At 39.2% G+C, this 13,506-nt stretch overlaps 1 protein-coding gene across 2 annotated transcripts in view; it reads right to left on the bottom strand.

Annotated features, from left to right (window-relative positions):
* Positions 1-7,267: 7,267 nt before the first annotated feature.
* Positions 7,268-13,506, bottom strand: part of HNF4G (hepatocyte nuclear factor 4 gamma) — a 73,160-nt gene continuing 66,921 nt past the window's right edge. For both annotated transcript variants that reach the window (XM_050941035.1, XM_050941036.1), the window contains exons 6-10: positions 11,446-11,533; positions 8,817-8,969; positions 8,424-8,660; positions 7,808-7,930; positions 7,268-7,386 (exon numbers count right to left, since the gene is read on the bottom strand). In XM_050941035.1, coding sequence (XP_050796992.1) covers positions 7,268-7,386; positions 7,808-7,930; positions 8,424-8,660; positions 8,817-8,969; positions 11,446-11,533 — 720 coding nt within the window. The remainder of the gene's footprint in view (positions 7,387-7,807; positions 7,931-8,423; positions 8,661-8,816; positions 8,970-11,445; positions 11,534-13,506) is intronic.

The raw sequence follows: 13,506 nt of genomic DNA, 5'->3' as shown, positions 1-13,506 counted from the left end.
GAAAGCTTTTCCTCATTTGCAGTAATTTGTGTTAGCTATTGAGCTCATTACTTCTTGTCCTACCTTCAGTGGATATGGAAAACAATGGACCACTACCCTCTTAATAACAGCTCATAACATATTTGAAGGCTGTTATCAGGTCCCCCCTCAGTCTTCTTTTCTGGAGACTAAATATGCCCAGGTTTTTTAACCTTTCCTCACAAGTCAGGTTTTCAAAACCTTTTATCATTTTTGTTCCTGTCCCTGGGACTATCTCCAATGTATACACATCTCTCCTAATTCTGGTGTCCAGAATTAGACACAGTACTCCAGCTGAGGCCTCACCAGTGCTGAGTGGAGCAGGACAATTACCTCCTGTGTCTTACATACAAAACTCTGGACAATACACCCCTGAATATTACCCTTTTTCACAACTGCATCATATAATTGACTCATATTCAATTTGTGATCCACCAAAAACCCCAAGTCCTTTTCAGCTGTATTACTACTTAACCAGTTATTTCCCATTCTGTAGTTGTGCATTTGATTTTTCCTTCGTAAGTGCAGTATTTTGCATTTGTCTTTATTGAATTTCATGATGTCTGGTAAACAAGAGAAGTGTGGGACTGGAAGTCAATGAACCAAGATTGTATGTTGAAAATTTGGCCTAATTCATTGTCAAAATAAAGAGGAGATGGGCTATTCCACCCATTGCTCCCTTTTGGGGTCCTCAAGAAGAACTCTAGAGCACAGGTTCTCAAACTGTGGTCTGCGAGCTCCATTCAGTTGGTCCGGGGATAGTTCCTTCTAAGGTGCATGCCTGGGCGGTTGCACATGAGAGAATGAAGGGTTACCTGCCTAATTAGTGGAGCCGGGCAGGGGGTAGGCGGGAGGGGCAGTAGGGTGAGAAGACAGGGGTGGGGGGATTTGGGATGGGCAGGGCTGCTGAAGCCAGAGAAAGAGGCGACTTTCCCCAGCTCCAGGGCTGTGACTGTCAGGGAGAAACAACCTGCTTTCCCAGCCTCAGCTCTGTGGATGCTGTGATGGGAGAGAGACCCTCCTCCTTCTCAGCCTCAGCTTGGGGCTGCTGCAGTGGGGGAGAGAGGGAGAGACCCCTCCTTCTTCCCAGCCCCAGCTCGGGGGCTGTCACATTAATCCATCACATTAGAAAGGTAAGACTATTGATATTAAAACATGAGTTGTGTGCTTTTATTTGTAGAACAAAAAACATTTTATTATTATTACTTTTTTTTAAATGTAGTACTTTTATCCAAAGCGCTTTACAATAGTTAGCTAATGGTACACACAACATTTGGAAAGATTATTAAGTGGTCTGCTGAGACTCAGCAATTTTCAAGTGGTCTGCAAAACAAAAAAAAAGTTTGAGAATCATTGCTCTAGAGGGTGAAAATTATCAGACAGAGGGAAGCATAAAAGCTGGCTGACTGAAAGATGAAAGAAAGAGAAGAAGTAGGCTTCAGCATCGTGGCTGCCATCCTCACCATCTTTTGGTAACCCAGGATCCAGCCTGACACCGCTGTGCCTTCATAATCCTTATCCTGAGATATGTCTTGACCAGACTGGGTCAGAGAGAGGGACCCTGATGACACTGCCACCTCCATTGACTCCAGCTGAATCCTGAACACTCACCTGGGCTGTGAGACTTTGTTCTCCTCTCCATGGGTCCTTTTCCTTCTCTACCCTATTTCTTCTCTTTCCTATCCTTCTTTTTCCTTCTGTCTAATAAGAGTCTGGGTTAGCTTACCAAGACTGCATATTTTACAACTTTTCTTTGAGCCTGTGACCAGAAAGAGGCAGCAAAAAGCAATGCCCTGAACAGACCAATGTTTGCCAGGTCTTGGGGTGGCTGATGAGATCATGTGCTGTGCCTTGGATTTTCCAGCAGTGATGTTGCAAGTGAGAGTAAACGTCAGAGAGAAGCTGCATTGTCTATATTTGCTGTTCTTTTCTTTCTCTTTTTTTTGTGTGTCTTTGTCTTGTTTCACTGTCTAGGATATGGGATCAGACTTTAACCAAGTGAAAACAACTGTTCCAGCCCATCTGTCAGGGTTCCCTCCCCACTCTGAACTTTGGGGTACAGATGTGGGGACCTGCATGAAAGACCCCCTACGCTTATTTCTACCAGCTTAGGTTAAAACTTCCCCAAGACACAAATCCTTTCCTTGTCCTTGGACGGTACTGCTGCCACCACCAAGTGATTTAGATAAAAAATCAGGAAAAAGAGCCACTTGGAGTGCCTATTTCCCCAAAATATTCCCCCAAATCCCATCACTCCTTTTCCTGGGGAGGCTTGAGAATAATATACCAACCAATTGGTTACAGTGTGAGCACAGACCAAACCCTTTGGTTTTTAGGACACTTAAAATCAATCAGGTTCTTAAAAGAAGAATTTTATTATAAAAAAATAGTAAAAGAATTTCCTCTGGAAAATCAGGATGGAAGGTAAATTTACAGGATGAAAAAAGATTTAAAACACAGAGGATTCCTCTCTAGGCTCAGCTTCAAAGTTACAAAAACAGGAATAAAACTCCCTCTTAGCACAGGAAAAATTCACAGGCTAAAACAAAAGATAATATAACACATATCCTTGCTCTTATTTACAATTTTTGTAATCTTAGATGCTCATTTCAGTTGTTCTCAGGAGATGTTCTTCCTGCCTGATTTCCCTCTCCATCCAGAGAGGGAACAAAACAAAGAGAGCACAAATAAAACCTTCCTCCCCCCTCTCCCAGATCTGTAAGTATCTTCTTTCCCCTTTGGTTCTTCTGGTCAGGTGTCAACTAGGTTAATTGAACTGATTAACTCCTTCAGGGGCGGCTCTAGACATTTCGCCGCACCAAGCACGGCAGCATGCCGCAAAGGGTGCTCTGCCGGTCGCTGGTTCTGGTGGACCTCCCGCAGGTGTGCCGCTGAAGGCTGCCTGCCTGCCGCCCTCCCAGCGACCGGCAGAGCGCCCCCTGCTGGGAGGGCGGCAGGCATGCTGCCTTGGTGTGCTGGGGCCTGGAGCTTCCTCTGAACCCCTTACAGGTATGGCAATTCAGTACAGCTGCCCTGTGTATATTTATGACACCATCTCAACTCACTTCTTTTTTTTCCCCCAAAAGACAGTTATTACGATCTAAGAGACTGTCAGACCAGGCAGTTTCTTTCCAGAAACTCTCTCCAGCTAAAGAGAAAAGGAACAAGAGATGAAAATGAAAGCCTTATTTAACACTTTATATTTCAAATGTTTTTACTGTCTTTTCTTATTTTTCTGTATCTTTAATAAAAGGTTAAAAACAATGTTCATGGTGTGTTTGCTATGGTATTAACAGGCTGAGGTCACTGTATACCAAACCCTGAAGATCGTTTAAACTTATGTAGGAAAGTTTCAGGGTCATGGTAACACATTTGAGTCTTTTGGTCCATTTATTCGTTTGAATTAATACAACAGAACCGTACAAGAGCCTGACTGAAAGGCCATTAAAGTCAACGGGATGCTTTTTATTGATGTAATCCATGCCTGTGTGGGCTGGCACTCTGTCCCCCTCTAGTGATGGTTATATGGCTAGTGATTGATGAGCCTGCCACCGCTTTGGCTAAGAGATTTGTGTCTTTTAGTTCATGCAGTAGTGGCTCATGCATTAAGCTCTAGTGGACTCAGGTTTGATCCTGGCTGCTGGAATCTGTCAGCATTACAAGTGGGGGTTCATCTGGGATATCAACTGTGAAGTCTCTAAATCTTGGCATGTGCTTCCTCAGCTAGAGGAAGTATGTAACCCATGCCTGCTTGGTATGGCACTCTGTTCCCAAATGGTGGCTACACCACCTAGAGATAAGTCTGCTACAGCCTTGGCTAAGAGAGAAGTGTGTCTTTTTGCTCATGCAGTAGCAGCTCATGCATTAAGCTCCAGAGATCCTAGGTTTGATCTCAGCTGTTGACGGCCGTGGTCTGTTGGCATTACATTAACTTCAGTGGAGTTTGGATCAGACCCTATAGTAGTGTTTCCAGCTATATACAAGGGGAGAAAATTTCTCTTGTCCAAAAGTACTCCCACTTTTCATCCAATTCTGCATTGCAAGTAAAGGGCACAGAGATTCCTAAACTGGAATCATCAGTTGCAGACACAGGTTGCTCAAAAGGCCTAAAAATCTTCAACATCAGTCAACACCCACCCACCCACACAACCTATAAAGAGACATACAGTTGAATATTTGGTCCAAAACAGAACAGATGCTGATAACATGATAAAATACATTGCAAGGAATCTTAAGGGAAAAAAAAGAAAGAAAAAATCTACCTCTAAACATTCAAGTATTACCAAGTTTCTACTAAATTCAACTGTTTAAATAATTTGAAATCTACAGATTACAAAGGCCATGATTCAGGAAACTATCCCTATCCAAGAACAGTAGTTACTTACATGCTTAATATTAAACACAGACTTAAAGTTATGCATGGGTTTAAGTGCTTTCCTCAATAGGGATTGAGCTAAGCATGTGCTTGAATGATTTACTGGGTCAGGATCAGGAACTGAAAAGTATTGCTATATAGTACTAAAGCAATGCTACAGCAGTGGCAAGTAATGTGTTGCTATCATACATTTCTCATGTGATTTTAATATCGTGAAGATGCAGATTTGTAACTTTTTTGTACTTATTTATATGACAAACAATATAAAATGACATCAGTGTTTTCATGCAATTACGTAAATTGTCAAAAAGTTACCACAGGGCAGGTTTGACATACATATAGTTTATATATCTGTTTATTGAGCACTGATAATTATGATGATTGACGGTTATTTCCAGCAACCATTTTTATCCTGAATGCTCAATGTACAAACAAGACATCACAGTTCAGACGTATAGGAGATTTCATTTTAATATAATTTAAGGTTTAACAAAGCTAATCATTTTTGATTTTTGCATAATTAAGTTTACAAAAATAATGTTACATTTATAAAATAAATCAGCATATCCCAATAAATTACAGTAGTGTTTTCCTTATTTGAAAAAAAAATGCAATGTAATGTATAAAATAGATAACATCCTTTAGTAAGATAAAATACTACAGTATATGTTTTTATCCAGTACATTCTGGCAGTCTGTGAAAACATTCTATTGTACATTCTCTGATTCTTACAGTGTATTTTAGTCAGATACAATGAGCTGTGCTCTGCGTCAGTTATAGAGGCATTCACAAAGCGTACCTGGGAAAATTACAGAATGAACTCAAACAGCGTGAGACCTTAATCATGAAATATTTGGCACATTCAGGTCAGTAGGCCCAAACCTGTTCCCACTGACCTCAATGGAACTTTGCCATGGACTTCAGTGGGAGTAGGAATAGGGACGGTCACTTAAATGGGAGTTGCATTTGCTCAGCACATATCAGCACCTAAAAGCTACATTATAGTTTCAAAAAAGGACTCAGTTCCATACAGAGGTGCCGACTTTGTGATTTCCCCAGGAGTGCTGGCCCCCCACTCCACCCCAGGTATGGCCCCCACTCTACCCCTTCCCTCAAGCCCCTCCTACTCCACCTCCACCTACCCCCACTCCTTCTCCTCCTGCATGCCACTGAACAGTTGATTACTGGCAGGCGGAAGGCACTGGGGGGGAAGGGGAGAAGCTGATCCTCGGGCTCCTCCGGTGAGCAGGAGGCACTGACAGAAGGGGGAGGAGCTGATCTGTGGGGCTGTTCGTAGGTGCTGAGCACCCACTATTTTTTTTCCTCTGGGTGCTCCAGCCCTGGAGCACCCCCAGGGTCGGCGTCTATGGTCCCATTTGCGTACAAGGGACACAACCCTGCTTCCACTGAAATTAATTGCAAACTTCTCCTAGGCATCAAAGAGAGTACAATCAAGACCATCAAAAAGTGAATCATACATATCATAAAGGAGATGAGAAAGGAGACGTTATTGCTCCACAGAGCAATGCAATATATGCTTATTCATAAAAAATACAAAATAACCAATAAAGAAAACACTTTTTAAAAAGCAAAAGATGAACATTAAGAGCTATTGTATGCAGATTTAACTACAAATACAACTATTACAGAATACCCTAAAGGAACACACATACTGCTTGGTGTTATGTGAATTCTCATTAAAGCATTCTGAGTTTACAAGTCAGCACTCCAACTTTTTCTAATTTACATGGTTTTGTGGCTTTATGTTTGCAAAAAAGAATGAAAAGTTCTTATAGCTGAGTGTATACCACTTTAAGAGTCAGGGAGCTAGCTGCTCCATGATGACTGTATGAACTTATGATGTTATAATAAACCAAGGCATTTGGGCCAGGTCACATCTCTTTGCTGAATCTCTGACTCCAATGTGTTATTTCATTAAAATAACCCAACAGACCACATTATTTGGCACTTTTTAACAGCTTTTGGGGAGAAAGTCTCCATTAAAGGAAACATCATTTCTCTTATGAACAACGAGAATGTGCGAAGTAGCAATTTTCTTGTGATGTCAATAATTCATGAATGAAAGCGTAGCATGAAAACCTCTCTCTGAGTCAGTAAATAGATCATCATAACAAATTCCAGCTGTGAGCAAACACAGTGTGTGTGCATGATCAAAGTCATTCTCTATACCCATGTTTCGTTTTTAGCACACAGTTGCACGTTGTGGGTTCTCTCATTTTACCACATTCACATAAACTGATAGGTAAACATGACAGCTATCATTCAACACATTTAACTCTTGTGGTATAGTCATACTTCAAGATCCTGGTATCCGCACATCAGGATTTATTTTAATGAAACAGACCCTCCTATCCATTATGTATTTTCACTGTAAATGTAATACGTCTGTTTTATTTAACAACCTGCTCTTTTATTATTTATGAACTCTTGGCTTGTGTTAATCCATGTCTTAAGTTCTACCATTCATAGCTAAATAAGCACAATTAGTTCCAAGTGACATTTCAATGAAGAAATTACTTACAGATCTAAAATAAACAATATTAAGATGACAACTACAAATGGGAAATAAAAATGAACCCGTTCAATTCAATGATCCAAAGGCATTACGAAAATATACACATGCTGTAAGACTACCAGTATCCCCAAGTGAACAACAAATTCATCATTCATAATAGTGTACCTTACTTTCTGCGTTTTGAAACAGAAGAATTATAAGAACAGCCTCCTGTACTTGCTTGGGTCAAGGGGTGGCCTAATTTGCTATCCTGAGGTTTCCACCATCCAGGTGTCCTAACAATTTATATAGTGCATGTAAAAGAAAAAAAAACAAAAAATAAAAATAAAAAAAAATTATCACAATGGTTTTTGTTTTAAAATTGATTGCTGTGTTATGACTGTAGCCTGGTTTGTAGACATTTTGTATTCTTGTCCAGAGCCTTGTGGAGGGGAAGGTAATGGAGTTTCTGGAGTTGCTGAAAAAGAATTGAGAGGAAACTATGCATTATTATGTTCTTGACCAATCTAAATACATATTTATGACATACATACTACTGTACCCTAAAAAAAGTATCTGCATTAGTCACTAAAGGTAAATATTCATTTTTAAATATCAGAATCCCTGTGTATTGTTCACCTTTAAAAATCCACATTTGTAACCAATGGTAATATCAAAACAGTGTCGTGTGTTTTAAATTAAACTCAAACCAGAATGTATTGCTTAGGAGGTTGTTTGTGTGCTTTTTTTTAAAAAAAATTCATTACTATTTAAATCTCAGAAATTATGATGAAAGAAGTATACACTAGCTTTGACAGATCACCATTTTAATGAATTTGCCAGTTAACTAAACATAACAGTCAGATGTTATGATAGAAAGATAATGTGCAATTGCTTACAGATCTGTTCTGTATGTACAGGAGCAGACATTGAACTTATGAGAATAGTTTGGCCAGTTAATGGATCCTGAGCTAAATGAGGATGTACTGGATGATGAAGATGACTGGCATCACTAGACGTACCTGCAAAAATTACAAAAGCACATATCAATTCGAATTAACATGTTGCTACTAGCGATTTACACAGCAATAATTACGTTCCCTTAGAGCAAATATTTTGATTGGCAATTTGAATAATTGCCTTTTGCGTATTCATTAAACAATTTAACAAGACTTCATCCATAATAAGTATGACATTTGTTTTCACTGCTTGGGTTGCATTAACAATGGATTTCATCCATACAATATTTATAAGGATTTCCTGGTCTGTCTCTTTTGGGAATTGTATGTCCAAGTACTCAGCTATGGCTGAGGAACATACAATACACATTGGAGATGGGGAGACAGGACAGTTAGCCGTGTTATCTTGACTTTAACGCTCCCCCCAAATTGGCATTGATCCAGTCCCCTGGAGTAAGTCTGAGCAGCCTGGTGAGGTGGGGAGGAAGATACTTTTTCTGAAGTGCCTATCAGGTTGATAAGGTGGAATATCACAGAAAAAGAATGACACACTTACCCCCTAGTAACATTTCCTGAAGCAAACTGTCAATTTTAACCATTCCAAACAGTTTGACCAACTGTATTTGTTCAATCATTTGCCAAGTGATGCTCTGAAGGGTAGGCAATAGAAGCAGAAGTTCTCCAAACCTCCCCCTGGAGTCATACTGACGGTCATTAATGTAATCTTCTAAACTGATTTGGACCTGGAACCGCATGTTCTTAATCTTTAATGGGTCACTCAATCCCTTTGCATCTTGAAAAAATGAAAAAAATTCTTCAAGTCAAAGCATATTCTTTTAGTGAATAATTCTTTGTGCAAGTATGTAGACTGTTAATGAATGTTACATCACCAAACGTTAATTTCAGTGTATTCATACATTAAATCTGAAAGACTTTTTGGAAAATGTACCTGGATCAAAAAACACAATTGCTTTTAAGCAAGCATACTCATTGTCATCTATTTGAATTTCCTGGAATGGTCGGACTAGTTCATCTAGAATCCGGTTTGCCACTCGGCTGATCTCGACTTCAGAACTGTTGCGATGGATGATGTAATCGTTACCTTGGGGAGAAAAAATACCAGAATATGGATTGATGCTACACAAAGGTTTAAATTTACAGACCCAGGTGAACCAAACCATTTTTAATTTTGCAGATATTTTCATGTTGAAAAACTAAGTTTCTTTACAAGGAAAGCATATGTGCAAAACAAAGTCCTGATCCTGCAGGTACTTAGGCATATAAGTATTCCCATATGCGTAGTTATGATTAGTGTGTCTGCAGGTTCGAGGCCTATTTGTGTGCACAAACTGAGGAGTTATCCAATTAACCATCTAACTACATAGTTTGGGCCCAGAAGTCCATTTTGACACATTAGATTTGGCACAGGAAATTAATCTTAGGAAAATTCAGTGTTCTATTTTAGAGGCTAGAAAGAGGCCACTTTGAAAACGTGGTCCTCATAATTATTTAAATTCAAATTCATTGTAAAAAATATAAGTCTCCACTTCTAATTTATTTGTTTTAGAATTCTAAACCTTTCTAAGAGAACGAGAGGAACAACTTGCAACTTCCTAACAGACTGCTACTATTTATCGTAGCATAATTGCATATACTTTATTATATATACGTACAACTGTAAACCCTGGGAAACCCAGTCATGGACCACAACCCCACTGTGCAAAGCACTATATAAACACAGAACAAAGACACAGTCTCTGCCCTGAAGAATTTACAGTCTTCAACTGATTCAGTCACTAAAGATGCTACTGAGCATATTCTGGTAAGAAAAAGTTAATAGGTGAAATCTTTGCCCCACTGAAGTTAAAAGGAGTAAATGGTTGAATAGAAACAAAATAAGATGTAGCTTTTGAATGATGAAGTAATGTAGCAGCAGATGCTTGTGTTGTATTGATATGGGGTAGTATGTAGTGCACATTGATTTAAAGGAATAACAGATTCATTTTGTTGGCTAGGATATTTTAGATATTCATATAAATTTACACAAAATTAGTATTTCTTTCCATCATTTTCCCCAAGCAGGGAATTCTTTGGAGGCTTGCCAGGCAGAATATTTGGAGTAAGTAAGGGGATTATGTTTATAAAGAAAATTGATAAGGTATTAAATGGGGTGAACTTGTTGCAAAACCTTCTCTCCCCAACAAGAGTCACATTCCGGGCTAGATTGTCAAAATCATCAGTAGAGGGATAGTAGATCTTCCTTCAGAGAAGGTTGATGGAGGCCATCCTTACTGGGAGGCAAGTGCTTCTGCTACATCTAGTAGGGGCAAAACCCAGAAACTTCCCATCCAAGAAACACCTTCTTCCACGGCTTCCACTTCGGATACTTCTTGCCTGACAAGTCCTCAACTCACCAACTGAGGAGAAGCAGAGAAAGCCTCACCTAAACAAGGGAGAGAAGGAGAAACTCTCCTGCTTTTAGCAGAGACAGAAAACCAGCCCACATCGGCAATCCATCTTACTTTAACTTCTGGCCAAAAGTTATATGTATACTAAAATGACCTGTGAGAATAACATACAAGGGCAAGAGTTTTGTCAAGAACAAAAGCTGATAATAATTTCCTGCTAGGTCAATGAATCATCAGCTATACAGAATTCTTTCTCAGAGAACTAGAGTAGCTAGGGGTAGTAAATTGGTCTTAAATTGTTCCTTTCTGTGGCATAAAATTACCCTCATCATGCTAACCACCATTTTCATTTACACCAGTTCTGCTCATTACCTAAGTGTCCCAAGCATACAGCAAATATTTATATCTTTAGTAATTTAATGTGTACGATGAGTCAGTTTTACTTTTAACTAGGTAGTATATTTCAGTAAAACTGCACTCAGGAAAAAAATTGGATCATGAACAGGAAGAGCCTCTAATGTGAGTAGCATCTCTAGAGCAAGCACTCTTCATTCCCTGGATGCTAGGGTTGGTACAATAATACTCAAAATGAGTCATATTGGGCCACAGATAGCCAGACCCGAAGAATGGGCATAGCAGGCAGTGGAAAGTCCCCTACGCATAATAGCACAAAGTTTATAAAGAAAGGCTGACGGACTGCCCCTATACCTTACACACTTTATACCACTGGCTTGCATTAGGTGCTTCTGTCCAAGGACACCTAGACAGTTCCTTGAAAGAAGACCAAAGTACTGGCACAGATGGAGCCCGCTGGTGGGTTGTGACATAGGTCAATGTTGCCACACAGGGTACCAAAGTAAGTAGATCCATTTGGCAAGGACTTCCTATGTGGGTGTAGGTTTATGGTATCAGAAGGACTGCATCCATTTTAAGGGACTTTACATCTGCTTTTGCTGAAACTGGCATGTGACAATATAGTAGGCATACCATAAGTATAGTGTTTAGGTATGCCATCAGTGCAGTGTTTAAAGACAGTAGAGTGCATGGCACTCATTGTGCTGTGGCAACTGTCTCAGTTAAATGAGGACACTGTTCATCAGGATACTGATTATATGGTTGTTAGTGAACTATAACATGGTAATTATTAATTAAAAGAAAATAAATGTTTACCTAAAAGTAAAATGTCCTTATACATCATGGACCGTTTTGCTGCTCCAAGTAAGAGGTGTTCCCCAGCATGCGCTCTTAGCAGGGCAACCTTAAAAAGAGGAACCCCCATAAAATAACAACATGAATTACAATATCTATGTAAATGTGACTATCTGTAGTGGGCAAGATAAATCAGCTGCAGCAGGCAACAGAATGCTGTTGCTTGCAATTACACTACTCAGACTACAACAAGTAATTTTTAAGGTACATGGTTCATTTTATAACACCATACTATTTCAGTGTAGCTGCGTTAAACTGTGTAACTTTGTCACTGTTATCACTTAGCAATGCGTACAAACTGAATTTTGAACACAATATGATTTTGCAAATAGTTTATCATTGTATACATTTATGTGCACTTCATAGATTCCACTTCCTTTTACATAAAGCCTGTTCTTGGATTTTAAGTCAACATGGAAGGAACCAGTGGCAGAAAGGCTATCATAACTGATTATCCTGAATTTTGCAATATCCAGTACAGTATTTTGTTCAGCCTGATCCAGTAAAACACAAAGATATTTGAGATGGCTCTTTCCCCCACAAAGCCAGCCTTTTGGACATTTTTTTTTTTTTTGGGCTTAGAATAATTTTCCTAGTGCCATATCAGGCCCATCTATCAGCTTTCAGAAGACAGTGCATTACTGGGTAATTCAACCAATTTTGCTAAAAATACTTCTCTTCTAATAACTGAAATAAAAGAAAAAATACCATGCTCAAAACTGAAAATAAAACAACAGAAAAGTACTCCATTTTGCTGTCAAACAGGCCAGTTTCACTACGAAATACAGACGATATTCTTGCAAAATATATAGAAGATCTCTTTATGATAGTCAATAAAGAAGAAACCTGATGCATACCAGGAAAGCAGTTAAACAATTTACTCACTAGTTTATCATTTTACATTTTTATTTACATTTCATTGTTTATAATGCCCTCTTAGAAGCTTGGCAATTAAATCTATTTTCTTCGGGGGGTTGTTTGTTTCCATTGTGCAAACATTAATTTTTCTCTTGTGATTTTTATGCTGGGATTTTTAAAGTCAGCTAAGGGAACTGAGCAACCAAATTAGAAAGCTTTCAGAATCTCAGCCTTAACAGAGCTAACACATTTTTTTGTTTACCTTGTTGTTCATAAACCAGGTTGACTCTGAGGTCAGGAAGAAAGTGTACAAAACAAGGAAGCTTATTTGATAAGTAAATGCTAGTTGCCAATTAGCAAGAGGTTATCATACAAAAGTAATAACCATTAGTTTTAACTTCTCAGTAACAAAGTATCAGGTTTTCCTTGGAGTTTGAGCAATATTTCTCACTTTATATTCTAAATACTATAGGTCACATTTTCAGTATAAAATTATTGGCTAATGACCCTCTAAAGTGCACTTATACTCTGAAAAGTGTAAAGTTGGTATGTTCTTAGTCAGCAGGTCTGTTCTTTTTCCTGTTCCATCATATCAGCTTGAGTGATGAAAGCAAGTTTTATTGCTTCTTACATCTGTGGCCCCTAGAGTGCCCACACAACTAAAGACTGATTTGATTCCATTCTTCCTTCTATATCATCAACGGAATTGTTTGCTACATTTGTCCAAACCCAATGTAAGCACAAGTGTCACTGAAGCAATAATTTGAAAGGGTATGCAGCACCTTTACTACTGAAAAGATGCAGGAGGAGGAATGTCCCCAGCTTCACTCTCAGATACAAGGCTGGGTTTGCAGTGCTGAGAGAACCCCCTCATGTCTTTTTACTACAAACAGAGTATGTTTGACACTAAGGAGACAATAAAGAGGAATTCCACAATGACATTTTTATAGAGTCTTTTAAACTACAGTTTAAAAGACCAAAATCAGGGCATTCTTAGCAGTGAGTTAACCTCCCAACCAGCTGCTTGGTGACAGAAATATCCAGGGACATACACAAGGGGGGGCAAGCACTGATAATCAGCAGAGGGCACAGAACTCCTCTGGCCTCAGGGCTGGGACCAGGAGAGAGAGCTCCTCTGGCCATGAGGCCGAGGCAGGAGCTGAC

Source organism: Gopherus flavomarginatus, chromosome 2 (genome assembly GCF_025201925.1).
Source record: "Gopherus flavomarginatus isolate rGopFla2 chromosome 2, rGopFla2.mat.asm, whole genome shotgun sequence".
Classification (NCBI taxonomy): domain Eukaryota; kingdom Metazoa; phylum Chordata; order Testudines; family Testudinidae; genus Gopherus; species Gopherus flavomarginatus.
Note: the sequence above shows the minus strand (reverse complement) of the source record. Positions and strands in the feature narration are given on the sequence as shown.